The 18,426-nt window shown below is 34.8% G+C and overlaps 1 protein-coding gene across 3 annotated transcripts; it reads right to left on the reverse strand.

Moving 5' to 3' along the window:
* Positions 1-596: 596 nt before the first annotated feature.
* Positions 597-3,065, reverse strand: LOC116118602 (protein DETOXIFICATION 29-like). Of its 3 annotated transcripts, none has more exons than XM_031404591.1 (8): positions 2,653-3,064; positions 2,025-2,566; positions 1,850-1,936; positions 1,681-1,737; positions 1,350-1,588; positions 1,181-1,261; positions 974-1,060; positions 601-892 (listed from the first exon to the last, which is right to left on the reverse strand). In XM_031404591.1, the coding sequence occupies exons 1-7, from the start codon at positions 2,971-2,973 to the stop codon at positions 993-995; spliced, it is 1,395 nt and encodes a 464-aa protein (XP_031260451.1). In that variant the 5' UTR covers positions 2,974-3,064; the 3' UTR covers positions 601-892; positions 974-992. The 3 variants fall into 3 exon arrangements, with proteins under 3 accessions (XP_031260452.1, XP_031260451.1, XP_031260450.1); XM_031404590.1 differs by having other exon boundaries at positions 606-892; positions 1,143-1,261; positions 2,653-3,062; XM_031404592.1 differs by having other exon boundaries at positions 597-1,060; positions 2,653-3,065.
* Positions 3,066-18,426: the final 15,361 nt, after the last annotated feature.

The raw sequence follows: 18,426 nt of genomic DNA on the forward strand, positions 1-18,426 counted from the left end.
AGAAATATTTTCTTGGAAAGTTAATCTTGGCCCTTTCCTTTCTCTCTCTCTCTCTTCTCTTTTTTTTTTTTTTTTTTGGTTTTTAATTTTTACTATAAAATAATAAAACAACACATTCATCTTTGACTGGGTGGTTGGTTGCCAGTTCATACTTGTAAATTTAGCAGCTTTTTAATCTTCAATGCAAATGGGTCTGCAATATCAGCTTTTTAGTCTACTTATCTCTATCTCTGAAAGTGATTTGACTGCCTGCATTATTGATCTCTCTGGCCTATTTGTGTCCATGAGCTTAAAAAAACTTTGAATTTCAATAGCAAATAAATTTGTTTTTAAAAACCGGCTCAAAGTCGGTGAACCGGTTATTCGTTCCGTTTAAAATCAATTCAAACATTAATTCGATTGGTTTCAGTTTAGATTTTTTTTTTTTGAACCAGTTTTCAGTTCGGTTTGAATATTAAGAAACTTTGGTTGGGGCATGACGAGATAGTCTTTTTTTGTATTTTCTTAATGACATTGGTTAGCATAGAATTGAAGTGTTGATTATGGTAAAAATAAAATCATAAGCATCTGTACTGTATGTTACAAATTCTAAATAATTGTTTTATTTTTTAGAATTAAAAAAAAAAAAAAAGGAATATTTCAATGCAAATTAAGACATTCAACCATTTTTGCAATATTGGCTTGGAATAAACGAGAACCTACTTAAAAGGCCTTAATTAGTACCTGAAAAATGGCCAAATGGCGTCAGTGTGACTAAAACAACAGGGAAGAAAAACAAAATCTACTTTGAAGCACGACCGTTGGGGGAACAAATTCATTGGCCTAAATCATTCTCTTGGGAACGAGTCTGTCGTCCTCCCCATTTCTTTATCTTATTTTCAGCGATAGTAGCCTGCATTTAACACCGGATCATATCAGTTTCAACGCTCAATGAACGAGAAAGGTGATAATGGCTTAGCTTATTAATATTTACCTCTTCGCTCCAGTTAACTTTATAAATCAAACCGAAAAGGATACAAGTCTGTATGGCGGTCCCTGACATCATCCCTATCCAGATCCCCTGAATGAATTATCATATACCAAAATCATTAGATCAATTAGATTTTTATTTTGTTCATTAATTGAAATGGGGGTTTCGTTACCCTGACACCCATGTCCAACTTGTATCCCAATATCAGACCTAAAGGAATCCCGATGATATAGTAACATCCAATGTTAACGTACGCTACAGTGGCTTGCCATCCAGCTCCCACGGCAACCCCTTCCAGGATCATCAAGTAATTTTAAACTGTTACTTACGAAATTATTATGTCCACCTGAGGAACAGTAGAGAAGAAATTAGTATTCACCAGAGAGAACAGGTTGAACATTGTTAATAATAATGCAGAGAGCCAACAATGGTGTTAGCTCCTTGACAAGCTCTTGGACATCTGTGTCGCTTGAGAACAAGGCTGGGAAGTCGTTGCGTGTGATGATCAAAACCATAGAGAAGAGAAGGCCGAAAATAAAGGCAGACGATACAGCTATTAGTAACGAAAACTTCGCCGTTCTCGGGTGAGCTGCGCCTAGCTCATTTGACACTCTCACACTGCACATCTTCAACATATCAGATTGGAACAATATTTGATTTTTTAATTATGAAAACAGAGCTTGATGTAACTGAGTTGTGAAATATCAAACCTTACAGCCGCATTCATTCCCATCACCATCATAACCGTCCACCCCAATATGTTCATGCTGCAAAATTTAATATTTGAAGTTATAAGCCATAGTTGGAACGAGTTCAACGGTAAAATTAATCCCTGTGGGCCTGTTCCTACCCAGCTTTGTCAGAAAAATAAGTCCTCACCATACAGACAGGGCATCTACCGAAGTTTTTGCATTCTTCAGATATCCAGCAAAGAGAATTAATGCCATATAATACCACACCTCCAAACTGCAAAAGAAAATAGATCAACATTCTGCATATGCCATTAATTTAAACACAAACCAGCCGAGAAAATTATACATCATATGGCAATTACCAGAGCATTACAGCCGATGCAAGAGATAATCTAACAAATGCCCAAAGATTTTCGAAGGCTTTCCATGAAAGTCCGGACCATGCTTCTCCACAAGTCCCACTAAGTATGTAAGAGAACTGAGACAAAACTATGAACCACCACGTTCCATTTAATACCACGGCTGCACCCACCAGGCCCCATCCTAATTTCAGTATCAGTAACCAGCTAAAGAAAGTGTGAAGCACCAAGGCCATCCCTGCTATCACAGCCATCACCATGATCTTGCTTTGAGCCTGTAGAAACTTGGCTATAGGGAAATTACTTGCGTATGCAAATAGTTGAGGTATCATCCACAACGCAAATACCCCTGCTGCCTTTGATATCTCAGCAGTCTCTCCTATAAGCTCTAAAAGTGGCTCGGCGAATATGTACAAAAACATTAATAATAAAGCTGTAGTGTTTAGAATGATCCATGATCTTTGCATATAAACCCCTAGCATATCCAGCTGCTTTGCTCCAAAGGCTTGCCCGCATAGTGTTTCCAGTGCGCTCCCCATGCCAAGCTGACCATTTACTCAATTTCAGATTTTCATGCATCAAATAATTTGGAAAAAAAAAGTATCTTGAGTGATTAATGTAATGATGGTACCATGATACCGAAGCAGAATCCGGCGATGACGGAGTTTTCAATGGAAACGGCGGCGAGGGCAAGAGAACTAACGTGGCCGGCGAAGACTTGAGTAACGGCGCCAAGCGAATATCGGCAAATGGAGGTGAACATGGCAGGAGCAGCAAGATACCAAAACTTCTTGGACTCTCTCCGGTACTCTCTATAAAAATCACTAAAGCTATTGATGGGAGGGATGTCAGGGACACCTGCGGTGAAGGTAAATGAAGAGGGAGATGATTGATCATGGGTTTCATTGTGGTGTGTTGGAGAGATGAGTGGCTGTTTACTATCTTCCTCCATGAGAAAGCTAGCTAGAGGATGATGCAGAAAAGCTTGGTGATAGCTTTATGTAATGTCACACTTGGATCCACATAGCAATATATGGACAGGTGCTCCTAAAAAGAATAACACAAAAAATTTAATCAAAAGTAACTAGTATTTCTCATTAATGATTAATCAAATCTTAACTACAAGTCAATGTTTATCAGGTAACATAAATTAATGTTATGCAAAGATGATAGCATAACATGTTTCTTAAGAGAAAACAGTTACTAGAATCGCTGGGTAGAATGCGTAAACTCTTATTATTCTGATTTCTGAGTGTACAAAAGAACTCAAATTCAGATTTTTCATACTCCGTAATAGTTCAAACTGTGATAGAACAATATAAAATTATAGCTATAATGGTTTCTGGGGAACCTTACTTACTGTTCTATTCACGAGTGCAATTTCTTTCGTTTATTACCTTTCAATTTATTCTTGAATTCCTTTTGTATCCACATGTTCAATTAATTCAATAGCTTTATTCATTATTTTGCAAGAAGAAACTTGATTTTTTTTTTAATTGTGTTGTTGTAAATTACAAGAATATTAGGGTGTCGATAAGGATTTGAAATTCTTGTAATAGTAACGTTTAGTTTTCATCTCATACAATTATTCTCTGTTCCATTCGAGGTGTGTAATTTTTTTTTTTTTTTTTGTTGATATACCCTGTAATTTGCACTTGAATTCCTTCTGTACCCGCTTGTTAAGTAAATTCATTAGCTTTTTTCCATTGTTTTGTGAAAATAAACTCTATTCCTTAATTGTGTTGCTGTAAATTCCGCAAGAATATTAAGTGTTTATAAGGATTAAATCTTTAATAGAATTTTATCTTGATATTATTTTTTCTACATGTGTTGTAATTTTCAATTCTTCAGCATAAGATTTCAACAAATTTGGAAATTTAATAGATATGACTAGATCAATAGAACGAATTTTTTTAATTGATCTATCCAGCAATTCCTCAACGGAGGATATTCTTTCATTTTTTTTCATATGTGATGCAATTAATTATAATACTAAAGAAAAGGTAAAAAGAAAAAAGATTAATTTCCTCCGCAACAATTTCTTACTTTTTTGTCATTTATGTTATGTTTCAAAGGGCAGTGACCATTCTTGTTTAGACTTTATAATAGAGCTCGATGATTTTAAAGAAGCTCAAAATGAGTTCCTATCCCATACAAAACGTCAAAGAGACATGATAGCTGAAAAAAATGATTTGATAATGAATTCTATTTAAATGGCATCAAACCCATCACGACTACCATGTTGCTAATTACAGTCTTACAAAACATAAATTCATAAATAAAATATATTATAGTCATTAAATTAATAATTCTTAGCCCTAATTTATAGATGCTCCATATTTTTAAGGGGAATGTGATGCTCCTACACTAAATATTCCTAAAGAATTTCAACACAACTTTCATCTTTTTATTATGATGGATGCTCTTAAGATAAAGTCGCTTATCTAAGACCAAAAGGCAATTAACGGGTAGCCTTTGCATTCTGTAAAAGAAAACAGATAAATAATTTCACAGTTTAGGTGTTATCTACCATTCAACCTATTCAAAAAGTTAGATAATAATGGTAGTTCTCAGGTACCAAATTAATGACATTTCTGCATGCATGTGAAAAATTATATATTCATTGGGCAACGTTCAAATTGCGTCTACTGTGATTGCGGACGACAAGCTGACGATGACTAACAGTACATTGTTTGTCGGCGATGCAAGTATCCAAAAACACGAAGTTTACCCTGTGAATGCCCTGTCAAGAATCGGGATCCCGACTTGTTGAGATTAAAATATATCGGTCACAATCAACAATAAAATAATGCCTATTGGTAATAGGATAATTAAAGGTTTATCACCACTTAAATAAGAAATTAATATGAGATGTATTTTGTATGATATTGTAGTATTTGTCGATCATTTTCATACCATCATAGCACATACTATATATTATATATAATGTTACATAATTTTGAAAATTGGATCGAGCCTTAGACTGGTTTTCAGTGTTAATCATTATCGAAGGTAACAACAATTCAATATATTTGAAATCCAATAACTCACCCTTTCAAAATCTCGTATAGTTCCTTAGATGGTACCTGTCGATCTGGGCAAGAAACGCAAAGCAAACAAGAATTTGTCAACCTTCTATCGGGCGAAGTGAAAACCTTAATATACACCTTCCATACTCGATTGCTAGTATATAAGCCACAAGTTTCTCATTTTTCTCAACCCAGGATCATTTCTCTCTTTCTCTCATCTTTCAAACTCTCAACCCCGCCTCCACCACTGGTTCACCAACACCAACCAACTATATGCTGTTAGTCTTTGTCATATCATTTCTTGCCTTCTTGGTATGAGCGCATTATATATCTAATATTATTATATTAATGTTACATGAAATTACATCAACAATATAATAACATAGTTATCTTAATTTATATTCATTTGTTTTTTTAAATTTCATAAATTTGATTACTTAAATTGTTTAATACATGTAATTATAAACTATATTATACTTAATAAGACATATGTGTCATTTATATTCATTTGTTTTTTAAATTTTCATAATTTGATTACTTAAAATTGTATAATACATGAATTATAAACTAATTATACTTAATAAAAGACAATGTGTCAAAAAACTAATTTTAAGATGTTATACTATATGAAAACAAAAATTTAATACTTATAATCAGGTATCAATTAGACTTGTATATCAGATGTATTAATAAACATATGTATAACTTTTGAATATAGAATAATCAATGCAACCTCGAGTAATTACTGAAGTTTCAATAATTTCATGTCAAATCAACCGTCCAACAAATGAAGGTGGTACTAGAATTTAATTTTCAAGAGGGCTACAAACTAGATCTGATAAAACGGGTATTGTACCCCATGGTCTATCCGTACCTATTGTAGTTTTAATGGGTACAGGTTATGTATTTAGAACTATGGGAATAGTACCTGTACTCGGCCGCCATTACTTGTACAAGTGAATCGGATGATACTCCGCGGTACAGCACAAAATAACAAAAATAGCAAAAATCAATTAGGAGGAGTTTGGTGTGGAGGTAAGAAAGATTACTAGAGTTATGTCATCTTTATTATTTGATTACTATGTTTAGTTGTAAAGTAATATAGATTCCAGTAATCTGCATTACCAATAGTTGTTACTGTTGTAATTGAAGGTAATCTGATTAGCTCCATTTTTATTTAAGATGACACATGTGAATCTTTTTTTGTTATTATCCTTATTATAAAATTTTGAAAATGATGCTCTGTTTTAAAATAAATTTACATTAATATACCATTTCAATTTACCCTTGTTTATAACTTGGACAAATGCCCTTATTTAAATAAATTATAGCCCACTACTGCCACCTAGCCACCACTGCCGCAACGAGCCAACCACCACGGACCGCGTGGAAAGTTGTCAAAGTCCCTAAAAATGATGAGATTTGCTAGGAGGCTTCAATATGGTCGTTTTCGGCCATATTAGACTAGATCTGGCCGGAAAGGCTAGATTTTCTAGCCAGATCTAGCTGTAACGGCTAAATCCCTGGCCATTAGCACCGTTAACGACCATGGACCTGGTCGTTAGCGACCAGATCTCGCCTAAATCTAGCCGGAAATTGCCAGAATAGATCTGGCCAGATATGGCCGTTTTGGCTATCAATATGGCCAGAACGGCCTATCGGAGCCTTGTGGTCACGCGTGAGCTACTCACGGGACTTTTAGAGACTTCCAACGGTGGGGCAGGGGGTGGAAGTGATTTTGTCATAAATTAAAGTTTTATATAAGTGGGGGTGTTTTAGCTAAATCTGAATATTAGGGTTAAAAAACTATTCAAAAATATAATAAAAATAATATATTAATTTTTAAAAAGAGTGCAATTTAGTAATTTAAATAACATACCCACAATTATTCGCTACCCAAACATATTAATATAACATGCCCACCAACTAACCAACACATTTTCTTAAGATTCCCAGTAATCTTCAAGGTAATATAGATTCCAGTAATCCATCATTCCTGAACCAAACACACCCTTAGGGTTATGTTTCTCCAATCTCATTCATTATATATCCCGCCACCGCCCTCTCTAAAGTGGCTCGGCGAATATGTACAAAACATTAATAATAAAGCTGTAGTGTTTAGAATGATCCATGATCTTTGCATTAAACCCTAGCATATCCAGCTGCTTTGCTCCAAAGGCTTGCCCGCATAGTGTTTCCAGTGCGCTCCCCAGCCAGCTGACCATTTACTCAATTTCAGATTTTCATGCATCAAATAATTTGGAAAAAAAAAAAAAGTCTTCGAGTGATTAATGTAATGATTGTACCATGATACCGAAGCAGAATCCGGCGATGACGGAGTTTTCAATGGAAACGGCGGCGAGGGCAAGAACTAACGTGGCCGGCGAAGACTTGAGTAACGGCGCCAAGCGAATATCGGCAAATGGAGTGAACATGGCAGGAGCAGCAAGATCCAAAACTTCGGACTCTCCCTGTACTCTCTATAAAAATCACTAAGCTATTGATGGGAGGGATGTCAGGGACACCTGCGGTGAAGGTAAATGAAGAGGGAGATGATTGATCATGGGTTTCATTTGTGGTGTGTTGGAGAGATGAGTGGCTGTTTACTATCTTCCTCCGAGAAAGCTAGCTAGAGGATGATGCAGAAAAGCTTGGTGATAGCTTTATGTAATGTCACACTTGGATCCACATAGCAATATATGGACAGGTGCTCCTAAAAAGAATAACACAAAAATTAAGCAAAGTAACTAGTATTTCTCATTAATGATTAATCAAATCTTAACTACAAGTCAATGTTTATCAGGTAACATAAATTAATGTTATGCAAAGATGATAGCATAACATGTTTCTTAAGAGAAAACAGTTACTAGAATCGCTGGGTAGAATGCGTAAACTCTTATTATTCTGATTTCTGAGTGTACAAATACTCAAATCTCGATTTTTAATACTCCGTATATAGTTCAAACTGTATAGGAACAATAATCAATTATAGCTATAATGGTTTCTGGGGAACCTTACTTACTCTGTTCTATTCCACGAGTGCAATTTCTTTTTCGTTTATATACCTTTCAATTTATTCTTGAATTCCTTTTGTATCCACATGTTCAATTAATTCAATAGCTTTATTCATTATTTTGCAAGAAGAAACTTGATTTTTTTTTAATTGTGTTGTTGTAAATTCTACAAGAATATTAGGGTGTCGATAAGGATTTGAAATTCTTGTAATAGTAACGTTTAGTTTTCATCTCGTACAATTATTCTCTGTTCCATTGAGGTGTGTAATTTTTATTTTTTTTTATTTTTGTTGATATACCCTGTAATTGCACTTGAATTCCTTCTGTACCCGCTTGTTAAGTAAATTCATAAGCTTTTTTCCATTGTTTTGTGAAAATAAACTCTATTCCTTAATTGTGTTGCTGTAAATTCCACAAGAATATTAAAGTGTTTATAAGGATTTGAAATTCTTATAATAGCAATGTTTAATCCCCAGTTTAGATAATTAAGTTATTTTTCTACATGTGTTGTAATTCTTCAATTCTTCAGCATAGATTTTTCTTTAACAATTTTGGAAATTTTAAATAGAATATGACCAGATCAATTAGAACGATTCCTTTTTTTAATTTGATCTATCCACGCAATTCCCTCAATATCGGAGGATATTTTCTTTCATTTTTTTTTTTTTTATATGTGCATGCAATTAATTAATAATACTAAAGAAAAGGTAAAAAGGAAAAAAAGATCAATTTCCTCCGCACACAATTTCTTCTATTTTTGTCATTTATGGTTATGTTTCAAAGGGCAGTGACCATTCTTGTTTAGACTTTATAATAGAGCTCGATGATTTTGACACGAAAAAGAAGCTCAAAATGAAGTTCCTATCCCAACAAACGTCAAAGAGACATGATAGCTGAAAAAAATGATTTGATAATGAATTCTATTTTAAATGGCATCAAACCCATACACGACTACCATGTTGCTAATTACATCTTACAAAGCATAATCGACTAAATTTAAAATATCGATATTATATTATAGTCATTAAATTAATAATTCTTAGCCCTAATTTATAGATGCTCCATATTTTTAATGGGGAATGTGATGCTCCTACACTAAATATTCCTAAAGAATTTCAACACAACCTTTCATCTTTATTATTTATGATGGATGCTCTTAAGATAAAGTCGCTTACCTAAGACCAAAAGGCAATTAACGGGTAGCCTTTGCATTCTCGTAAAATGAAAACAGACGGAATAATTTCAGAGTGTTAGGTGTTATCTACCATTCAACTATTCAAAAAGTTAGATAATAAATGGCGAGTTTCAGGTACCAAATTAATGACATTTCTGCATGCATGTGATAAAATTATATATTCATTGGGCAACGTTCAAATTGATTTACTGTAGAGATGGCAATGGGTCCGGTATTTCCGGGTACTTGGCCCGACCTGGCCTGGTCCGGCCAGAAAAGGCNAGCTGAAAAAAATGATTTGATAATGAATTCTATTTTAAATGGCATCAAACCCATACACGACTACCATGTTGCTAATTACATCTTACAAAGCATAATCGACTAAATTTAAAATATCGATATAGTCATTAAATTAATAATTCTTAGCCCTAATTTATAGATGCTCCATATTTTTAATGGGGAATGTGATGCTCCTACACTAAATATTCCTAAAGAATTTCAACACAACCTTTCATCTTTATTATTTATGATGGATGCTCTTAAGATAAAGTCGCTTATCTAAGACCAAAAGGCAATTAACGGGTAGCCTTTGCATTCTAGTAAAATGAAAACAGATGGAATAATTTCACAGTGTTAGGTGTTATCTACCATTCAACCATTCAAAAAGTTAGATAATAAATGGTGAGTTTCAGGTACCAAATTAAGGACATTTCCGCATGCATGTGATAAAATTATATATTCATTGGGCAACGTTCAAATTGATTCACTGTGATATGCGGACGACAAGCTGACGATGACTAACAGTACATTGTTTGTCGGCGAGTGCAAGTATCCCAATTGAACACCAAGTTTTACCCTGTGAATGCCCTGTCAAGAATCGGGATCCGCTGACTTGTTGAGATGTAAAATATATCGGTCACAATCAAACAATAAAATAATGCCTATTGGTAATAGGATAATTAAAGGTTTATCACCACTTAAATAAGAAATTATTATATGAGATGTTATGTTGTATGATATTGTTATTATTTGTCGTATCATTTATTCATACCATCATATGAACATACTATATATTTATATAGTAATGTTACATATAATATTCTAAAAATTGGATCGAGCCTTAGACTCGGTTTTCAGTTTAATCAATTAGTCGAACCGGTAACATCAACAATTCCAATATATTTGAAATCCAATAAACTCACCCTTTCAAAATTCAGTTAGTCCTTAGATGGTACCTGTGATCTGGGCAAGAAACTGCAAAGCAAACAAGATAATTTGTCAATCTTCTATCGGGCGAAGTGAAAACCTTAATATACACCTTCCCATACTCGATTGCTAGTATATAAGCCACAAGTTTCTCATTTTTCTCAACCCAGGATCCATTATCTCTCTTTCTCTCATCTTTCAAACTCTCCCCGCATCCACCACTGGTTCACCAACACCAACCAACTATATACTGTTAGTCTTTGTCATATCATTTCTTGCCTTCTTGGTATGAGCGCATTATATATCTATATATTATTATATTAATGTTACATGAAATATTACATCAAACAATATAATAACATAGTTATCTTTAATTTATATTCATTTGTTTTTTTAAATTTTCATAAATTTGATTACTTAAAATTGTTTANAGTATATGATGTGTTTCATTTGAATAGAGTGTGCTCTTTGGAAGATTTACCACCTTCACCTTCTCTTATTTCATCTCCGGCCATGAAAGAATGTCCACCTTCACCTTCTCTTATTTCATCTATGGCTAGATTTGACCGTCGTGGTTGTAAAACTCCATCTGCGGCGTCGACGGCCAGATCTGGCCGTCGATCTGGCCTTTTCCAGCCAGATCAGCCACGGATTTGGTCGGAAAAGGCCATATCGACGCGTTACGACATAGATCCAAAGGGGTCTATGTCATAACGCAATTTCTGGCCAGATTCCGACAGTGGTGGTCGGAATCTGGCACTGTAGGTGTGGGGGTGTTTTTGTCATTTAACAAACTTTTTATATATGAGGGTGTTTAGTAAATTAGCAAACCTAGGGGGTTTTTTTAGAAATTTATAAAAAACTTAAAAATTCATAAGGGTATTTTAGTCTTTTCACTATGAACAAACAGAAATCACTAATAGCACATGACAGAAGGTATTTGTTTGTCATTTCAAAACTTTTTAGGTACTAACTATCGTTTCGGCAAATCTTGGGTATGCACAAATCGTTTGGCCTTTTTCTTATAATGACAGCTCCCAATGTGTTTCCAGCAATGAATTTATTTGCCTAATTCTAAGTTACCACGTCATGTAAGGGTGAAAAAAAAAAAAAAAATCAAACCAAACTGAAAAACCAGACTGAAACCGGTCTGAAAATTCTTTTTTTTTTAAAAAAAAAAATCATTCGGTTTGGTTTCAATTCAACAATATATTATAACCGGTTAATCGAAATTANACTATATGAAAACAAATAATTTAATACTTATAATCAGGTATCAATTAGACTTGTATATTCAGATGTATTCATATAACATATGTATTCAACTTTTAGATAGAAAAATAAATGCAACCTCAGAGTAATTACTGATGAAGTTTCAATAATTTCATGTCAAATCAACCGTCTAACAAATGAAGGTGGTACTAGAATTTAATTTTCAAGAGGGCTACAAAACTAGATCTGATAAAACGGGTATTGTACCCATGGGTCTATCCGTACCTATGTAGTTTTAATGGGTACAGGTTAATGTATTTAGAACCTATGGGAATAGTACCTGTACTCGGCCCGCCCATTACTTGTACAAGTGAATCGGATGATACTCGCGGGTACCAGCACAAAATAACAAAAAATAGCAAAAATACAATTAGGAGGAGTTTGGTTGGAGGTAATGAAAGATTACTAGAGTTATGTCATCTTATATTATTTGATTACTATGTTTAGTTGTAAAGTAATATAAGATTCCAGTAATCTTGCATTACCAATAGTTGTTACTGTTGGTAATATTGAAGGTAATCTGATTACTTCCATTTTCTTAAGTATTGTAAGATTACCATGGTAATCTTATTTTTGTTATAATTATATCCCTTATTAATAAAAATTTTGAAAAATGATGCCTCTGTTTTAAAATAAATTTACATTAATATACCATTTCAATTTTACCCTTGTTTAATTAACTTTTTGGACAATAATGCCCTTATATTTAAAATAAATTATAGACCACTACTGCCACCTAGCCACCACTGCCGACAACGAGCCAACCACCACGGACCGCCGTTGGAAAGTTGTCAAAGTCCCTAAAAATGATTGAGATTTGCTAGGAGGCTTCAATATGGTCGTTTTCGGCCATATTAGACTAGATCTGGCCGGAAATGGCTAGATTTTCTAGCCAGATCTAGCTGTTAACGGCTAAATCCCTGGCCATTAGCACCGTTAACGACCATGGACCTGGTCGTTAGCGACCAGATCTCGCCTAAATCTAGCCGGAAATTGCCAGAATAGATCTGGCCAGATATGGCCGTTTTTGGCTATCAATATGGCCAGAAACGGCCATATCGGAGCCTTGTGGTCACGGTGAGCTACTCACGGCGACTTTTAGAGACTTCCAACGGTGGCGGCAGGGGGTGGAAGTGATTTTGTCATAAATTAAAGTTTTATATAAGTGGGGGTGTTTTAGCTAAATCTGAAATATTAGGGGTTAAAAAACTATTCAAAAATTAATAATAAAAATAATATTATATTAATATTTAAAAAGAGTGCAATTTAGTAATTTAAATAACATACCCACCAATTTATTTCTCCTCACCAAACATATTAATATAACATGCCCACCAACTAACCAAACACATTTTCTTAAAGATTCCCAGTAATCTTCAAGGTAATATAAGATTCCAGTAATCCATCATTCCTGAACCAAACACACCCTTAGGGTTATGTTTCTCCAATCTCATTCATTATATATCCCGCCACCGCCCTCTCTAAAGTGGCTCGGCGAATATGTACAAAAACATTAATAATAAAGCTGTAGTGTTTAGAATGATCCATGATCTTTGCATATAAACCCCTAGCATATCCAGCNCGGATTCTTGGGAGCAAGAACTTAGGAGCAAATAGATGGTTTTGAGTGGTGTAGATTGACTGTGAGAGATTGCCCCTTAATGAGAGGGCAAGCCTCTGTTTTTATAGTGAACCTAAGGGGTTGGAATCCTAGTAGGACATTGAGTCCTCTTTTGGGAGATAATCCCTATCATAAAAGAGATATGATTTCTTAACCTTATCAGATTAAGTTTAATAGTTTAAATAAGAGTTGGAATCTTAGTAGGACACTAAGTCATATTTTGGGAGATAATCCCTATCATGAAAGAGATATGATTTCTTGACCTTATCAGATTAAGTTTAATAGTTTAAATAAGAGTTGAAATCTTAGTAGGACACTAAGTCCTATTTTGGTAAATAATCCCTATCATGAAAGAGATATTATTTCTTGACCTTATCAGATCAAGTTTAATAGTTTGAGTGTGATTTGAAATCTTAGTAGAAGAGGAAATAGAATGAGATTCTGATTTCCTATTTATACTCTGTTGCAGGCTAATGGGCTGAAACCCAGTTTAACTTAACTTATAGGATAGTCCAACTCATAGAGTGGGTAGGTCAAGAGGTGATTTTAAGCGTGGGTCCAATCGGGATTGGGTTGAGGCCTTGGGCCGTAACATGTTTATTTCGTTAGTGGGCCCCGTCAAGCCCAAGACGATTTTTGGCCCTAACAGTACCTATACTCGGCCCGCCCATTACTTGTACAAGTGAATCGAATGATACTCACGAGTACCAGTACAAAATAACAAAAAATAGCAAAAATGCAATTAGGGGGCGTTTGGTTGGAGGTAATGGAAGATTACTAGAGTTATGTCATCTTATATTACTTGATTACTATGTTTAGTTGTAAAGTAATATAAGATTCCGGTAATCTTGCATTACCAATAGTTGTTACTGTTGGTAATATTGGAGGTAATCTGATTACTTCCATTTTCTTAAGTATTATAAGATTACCATGGTAATCTTATTTTTGTTATAATTATATCCCTTATTAATAAAAATTTTGGACAATAATGCCCCTGTTTTAAAATAAATTGACATTAATATACCATTTCAATTTTACCCTTGTTTAATTAACTTTTTGGACAATAATGCCCTTATATTTAAAATAAATTACAGACCACTACTGCCACCCAGCCACCACTGCCGACAACGGGCCGACCATCACGGAACGCCGTTGGAAAGTCGTCAGAGTCCCTAAAAATGATTGAGATTTGCTAGGAGGCTTTGATATGGTCGTTTTCGGCCATATTAGGCTAGATCTGGCCGGAAATGGCTAGATTTTCTAGTCAGATCTGGCTGTTAACGGCCAAATCCTTGGCCATTAGCAATGTTAACGACCATGGACCTGGTCATTAACGGCCAGATCTCGCCTAGATCTAGCTGAAAATTGCCAGAATAGATTTAGCCATTTCTGGTTAGATATGGCCATTTTTGGCTATCAATATGGCTAGAAACGGCCATATCGGAGCCTCGTGGTCACGGTGAGGTACTCACGGCGACTTTTAGAGACTTCCGGCGGTGGCGGCAAGGGGTGGGAGTGATTTTGTCATAAATTAAAGTTTTATATAAGTGGGGGTGTTTTAGCTAAATCTAAAATATTAGGGGTTAAAAAAATTATTCAAAAATTAATAATAAAAATAATATTATATTAATATTTAAAAAGAGTGCAATTTAGTAATTTAAATAACATACCCACCAATTTATTTCCCCTAACCAAACATATTGATATAACATACCCACCAACTAACCAAACACATTTTCTTAAAGATTCCTAGTAATCTTCAAGGTAATATAAGATTCCAGTAATCCAACATTCCTGAACCAAACGCACCCTTAGGGTTATGTTTCTCCAATCTCATTCATTCTATATCCCGCCACCGCCCTCTCTCTATCACACTCTAACTATAACTGTCACCAACGTCATCCATCGCCGATCATTCCCTAAACTTCGATCCTCCTCTAATCGATCATCCTCCAGCCTGCTTCTTCACGTACTCCATCAAGATTGCATCCTCTGCTACCGTCCATGGTCCCTTCTTCAAGTTATGACTACTTCTTTTTGACCCAATTACTCAGTCGTTGCTTGCACCTCTGCCGCTACTCACCATGTCACCCAACTTTCAAATATAATAACAGTCAATCTTGGTTGGTTTTAGCATGGGAATAAGTTTTTGTTTGGGCTTAAAAAGAGAAGAAATAAAATTTAAAAAAAAAAAAAAAAGATTGTGTTAATGATGTTCATAGTATCAAGTAATGCTTATCTTGTTTGTATGCACTTTTTGTTTATAGTAATAATATTAGACTTATCGACTCCCTCGACCAACTTTTTATCCCAACTGATGTGCCAGATGCCACCTTATCGCCACGTTAGTCACTTGTCATGTCATTCCCTCCCCCCCCCCCCCCCCCCCCCCCCCCCCACCCCCCTTTCTCTCTCACACTCTAACTATAACTGTCACCAACGTCACTCACGCGATCATTCCCTAAACTCGATCCTCCTCTAATCGGTCATCCTCCAACCTGCTTCTTCACGTACTCCATCAAGATTGCATCCTTGCTGTGTCCAGGGTCCCTTCTTCAAGTTATGACTATTCTTTTTGATCCAATTACTCTGTCGTTGCTTGCACCTCTGTCGCTACTCACCATGTCACCCAACTTCAATATAATAACAGTCAATCTTGGTTGGTTTTAGCATGGGAATAAGTTTTTGTTTGGGCTTAAAAAGGAAAGAAAAATTTAAAAAAAAAAAAAAAGATGTGTTAATGATTTTAATAGTATCAAGGAATGCTATCTTGTTTGTATGCACTTTTTGTTTTAGTAATAATATTAGACTTATCGACCCCTCTACCGACTTTTTATCCCAACTGATGTGCCAATGCCACCTTATCGCCACGTTAGTCATTGTCATGTCACATCCTCCCCCCCTCCCCAAAAAAAAAAAAATCAATTATTGAGTTTTAGCAAAAGTCGAGCCTACCAAATTCAAATCTGCCTCCCTTATATCATTTCCCCCAAATTTGCAAACCCTAAAATTTTCTCCAAATCAATTCCAATCAAATATCCTAGCTGCCATAAAAAACGGTTTCAGTCGCACTCCACGCACGTACCACCACCGCACTCCAATTTTGCCGACGTAGCCAAACTGACCTTTCTCGCTATTACCTTAAACTGACCTTTCTCGCTATTACCTTTCTTTAATATTTATATGTTTGCCACTACCATATTTGAACTCCCTTCCAATCGTTTACCAACCTCATCACAACGACAACTACCACAATCCAATTGAAGTCGCAGTCGATGCCCGCACCATCACATTTTGCCGTCGTCTTTTATCAACGCCAACAAAATGAGGTTTCTAGCAAGATAAAGGAACCAATGTCACAACCTGTAAGGTGTGGATGTAACTAGACTTGGTCAAGGACCGGTCCCAAGCAGGCCTGGTCCCAAGCCCGTTTGGGACTGGTCCATTTGGGACCAGTCGCTCATGGGCTTGGGACCGGTCCTAGGCCCATAAGCAATTTTGGGATCGGTCCTATGGGCCTGCAAATTTTTTTCCCCCCTTGTCTTTTTTTATATTTTAGGGACGAAATGAAATTTTGTAGGGGGTTTTAGTAATTTTTAAGGGTCGATTAGTAAGTTTCTAAAAGTTTAATTAATTTAAAAAAATAATAAATCAATAGTTAATTTTAACATAAATGTAATATTCACACATTCACGCTTCACAAATAAATAATTAAATAAATTTCAACCGTTGATATATCTATCCAAAACAGAAGTTAACAAAATCTAAAAGGTACTGCAAAATTAATCAAAGACTTTAATTGAAAAGGTACTGCAAAATTAATCAAAGACTTTAATTGAAGATACACGGCCGTTGCTTTGCTTGTCAACTATTGTTCAACAAAATTAATTTGATACTTTGGAGTATGTAGATGAAGAAAATTAAAAGATATTGATTAAGACTTGTCTATCTTGTATCCATTGTTTTTTTTATTTCTTTTACTGTAAGAAATTTTTGAATTATTGAGTGATTTTTGGGAGAAGAAGAAGATGATTAATAATAAAATGTACTAGTTTAACTCTAGTCAAATAAATATTTAGATTTGTCTTTTAGACTTCGTAAATGAGTGATGTAGTGGAACTTGAATAAGTACTACGTATGCTCTAACGTAACGGTTTGAATTTATAAAATAGTTTAAATCCGTGACCAATAATCTTGAATGTACGAGTGATTTCTTGAATCTAATGATTAAAAACTATAAGAAATTATCGAATCTACGATAAATGAATTTTTCAAACACAAACTACTATAATTTTTTATTAATAGGAACATCTTTTTGTTTATGACATAACAATTAATTCTATTTGTTATATATATATATATTCTCAACATTACTATATATATAAATAAATAAGAACAATATGTACAATATAAGGTATGTGATTTGCCTTAAAAGGTAGTATTATATATAACTTGACTTAAAAGGTAATATGTACAGCAGCCAAGGGTTATTAAACAAATTTTTTTTTTTTTTTAATTTTATAAAATTTCCTTTTAACCCTTACAATTTATGTTTATTTTAAAATTTATAGATGGTTTTATGTAATTATACGAAGGATTAAAAAGAAAAAAATTAAAAGGGTTTAGGCCCAGGGCTGGGATCGGTCCCAAGCCCGGGCCTTGGAGGAGGGCCCAGTGGAGGGATCGGGTCTCCTCCTTAGGCCTGGTCCGATTTTGGGACCAGACCTGCTAGGACCAGTCATAGAAGCGGATTTTTGAACTGAGTTTTTGGATCCGATCCTAAATGTCCAGCTCTAAATGTAACCATTTGGGTAGGCAGTTTATTGTTTTGAACTATGATGTTAGATTTTGTATGGATGCAAACAAGTATTGATAGTGTATAATCCAAGTATAAAATAGTTTTTGGCATTGATGCATCATAGATAAAAGATGTATTCCTGAAGCACCCATTACAGTAAAAGGAAAAAATTGGCTACTGAAAACATATTTAACACCTAAATTCATATGCTCGGCAAATCAGAAGCAAATTTTTGGCGTCCCATCTTCCCAGTCTAAATTTAATTATTTGCAACTATTTTTTTAGTTGCAA

Source organism: Pistacia vera, unplaced genomic scaffold (genome assembly GCF_008641045.1).
Source record: "Pistacia vera cultivar Batoury unplaced genomic scaffold, PisVer_v2 Contig849, whole genome shotgun sequence".
NCBI classification, from domain to species: Eukaryota; Viridiplantae; Streptophyta; class Magnoliopsida; order Sapindales; family Anacardiaceae; genus Pistacia; species Pistacia vera.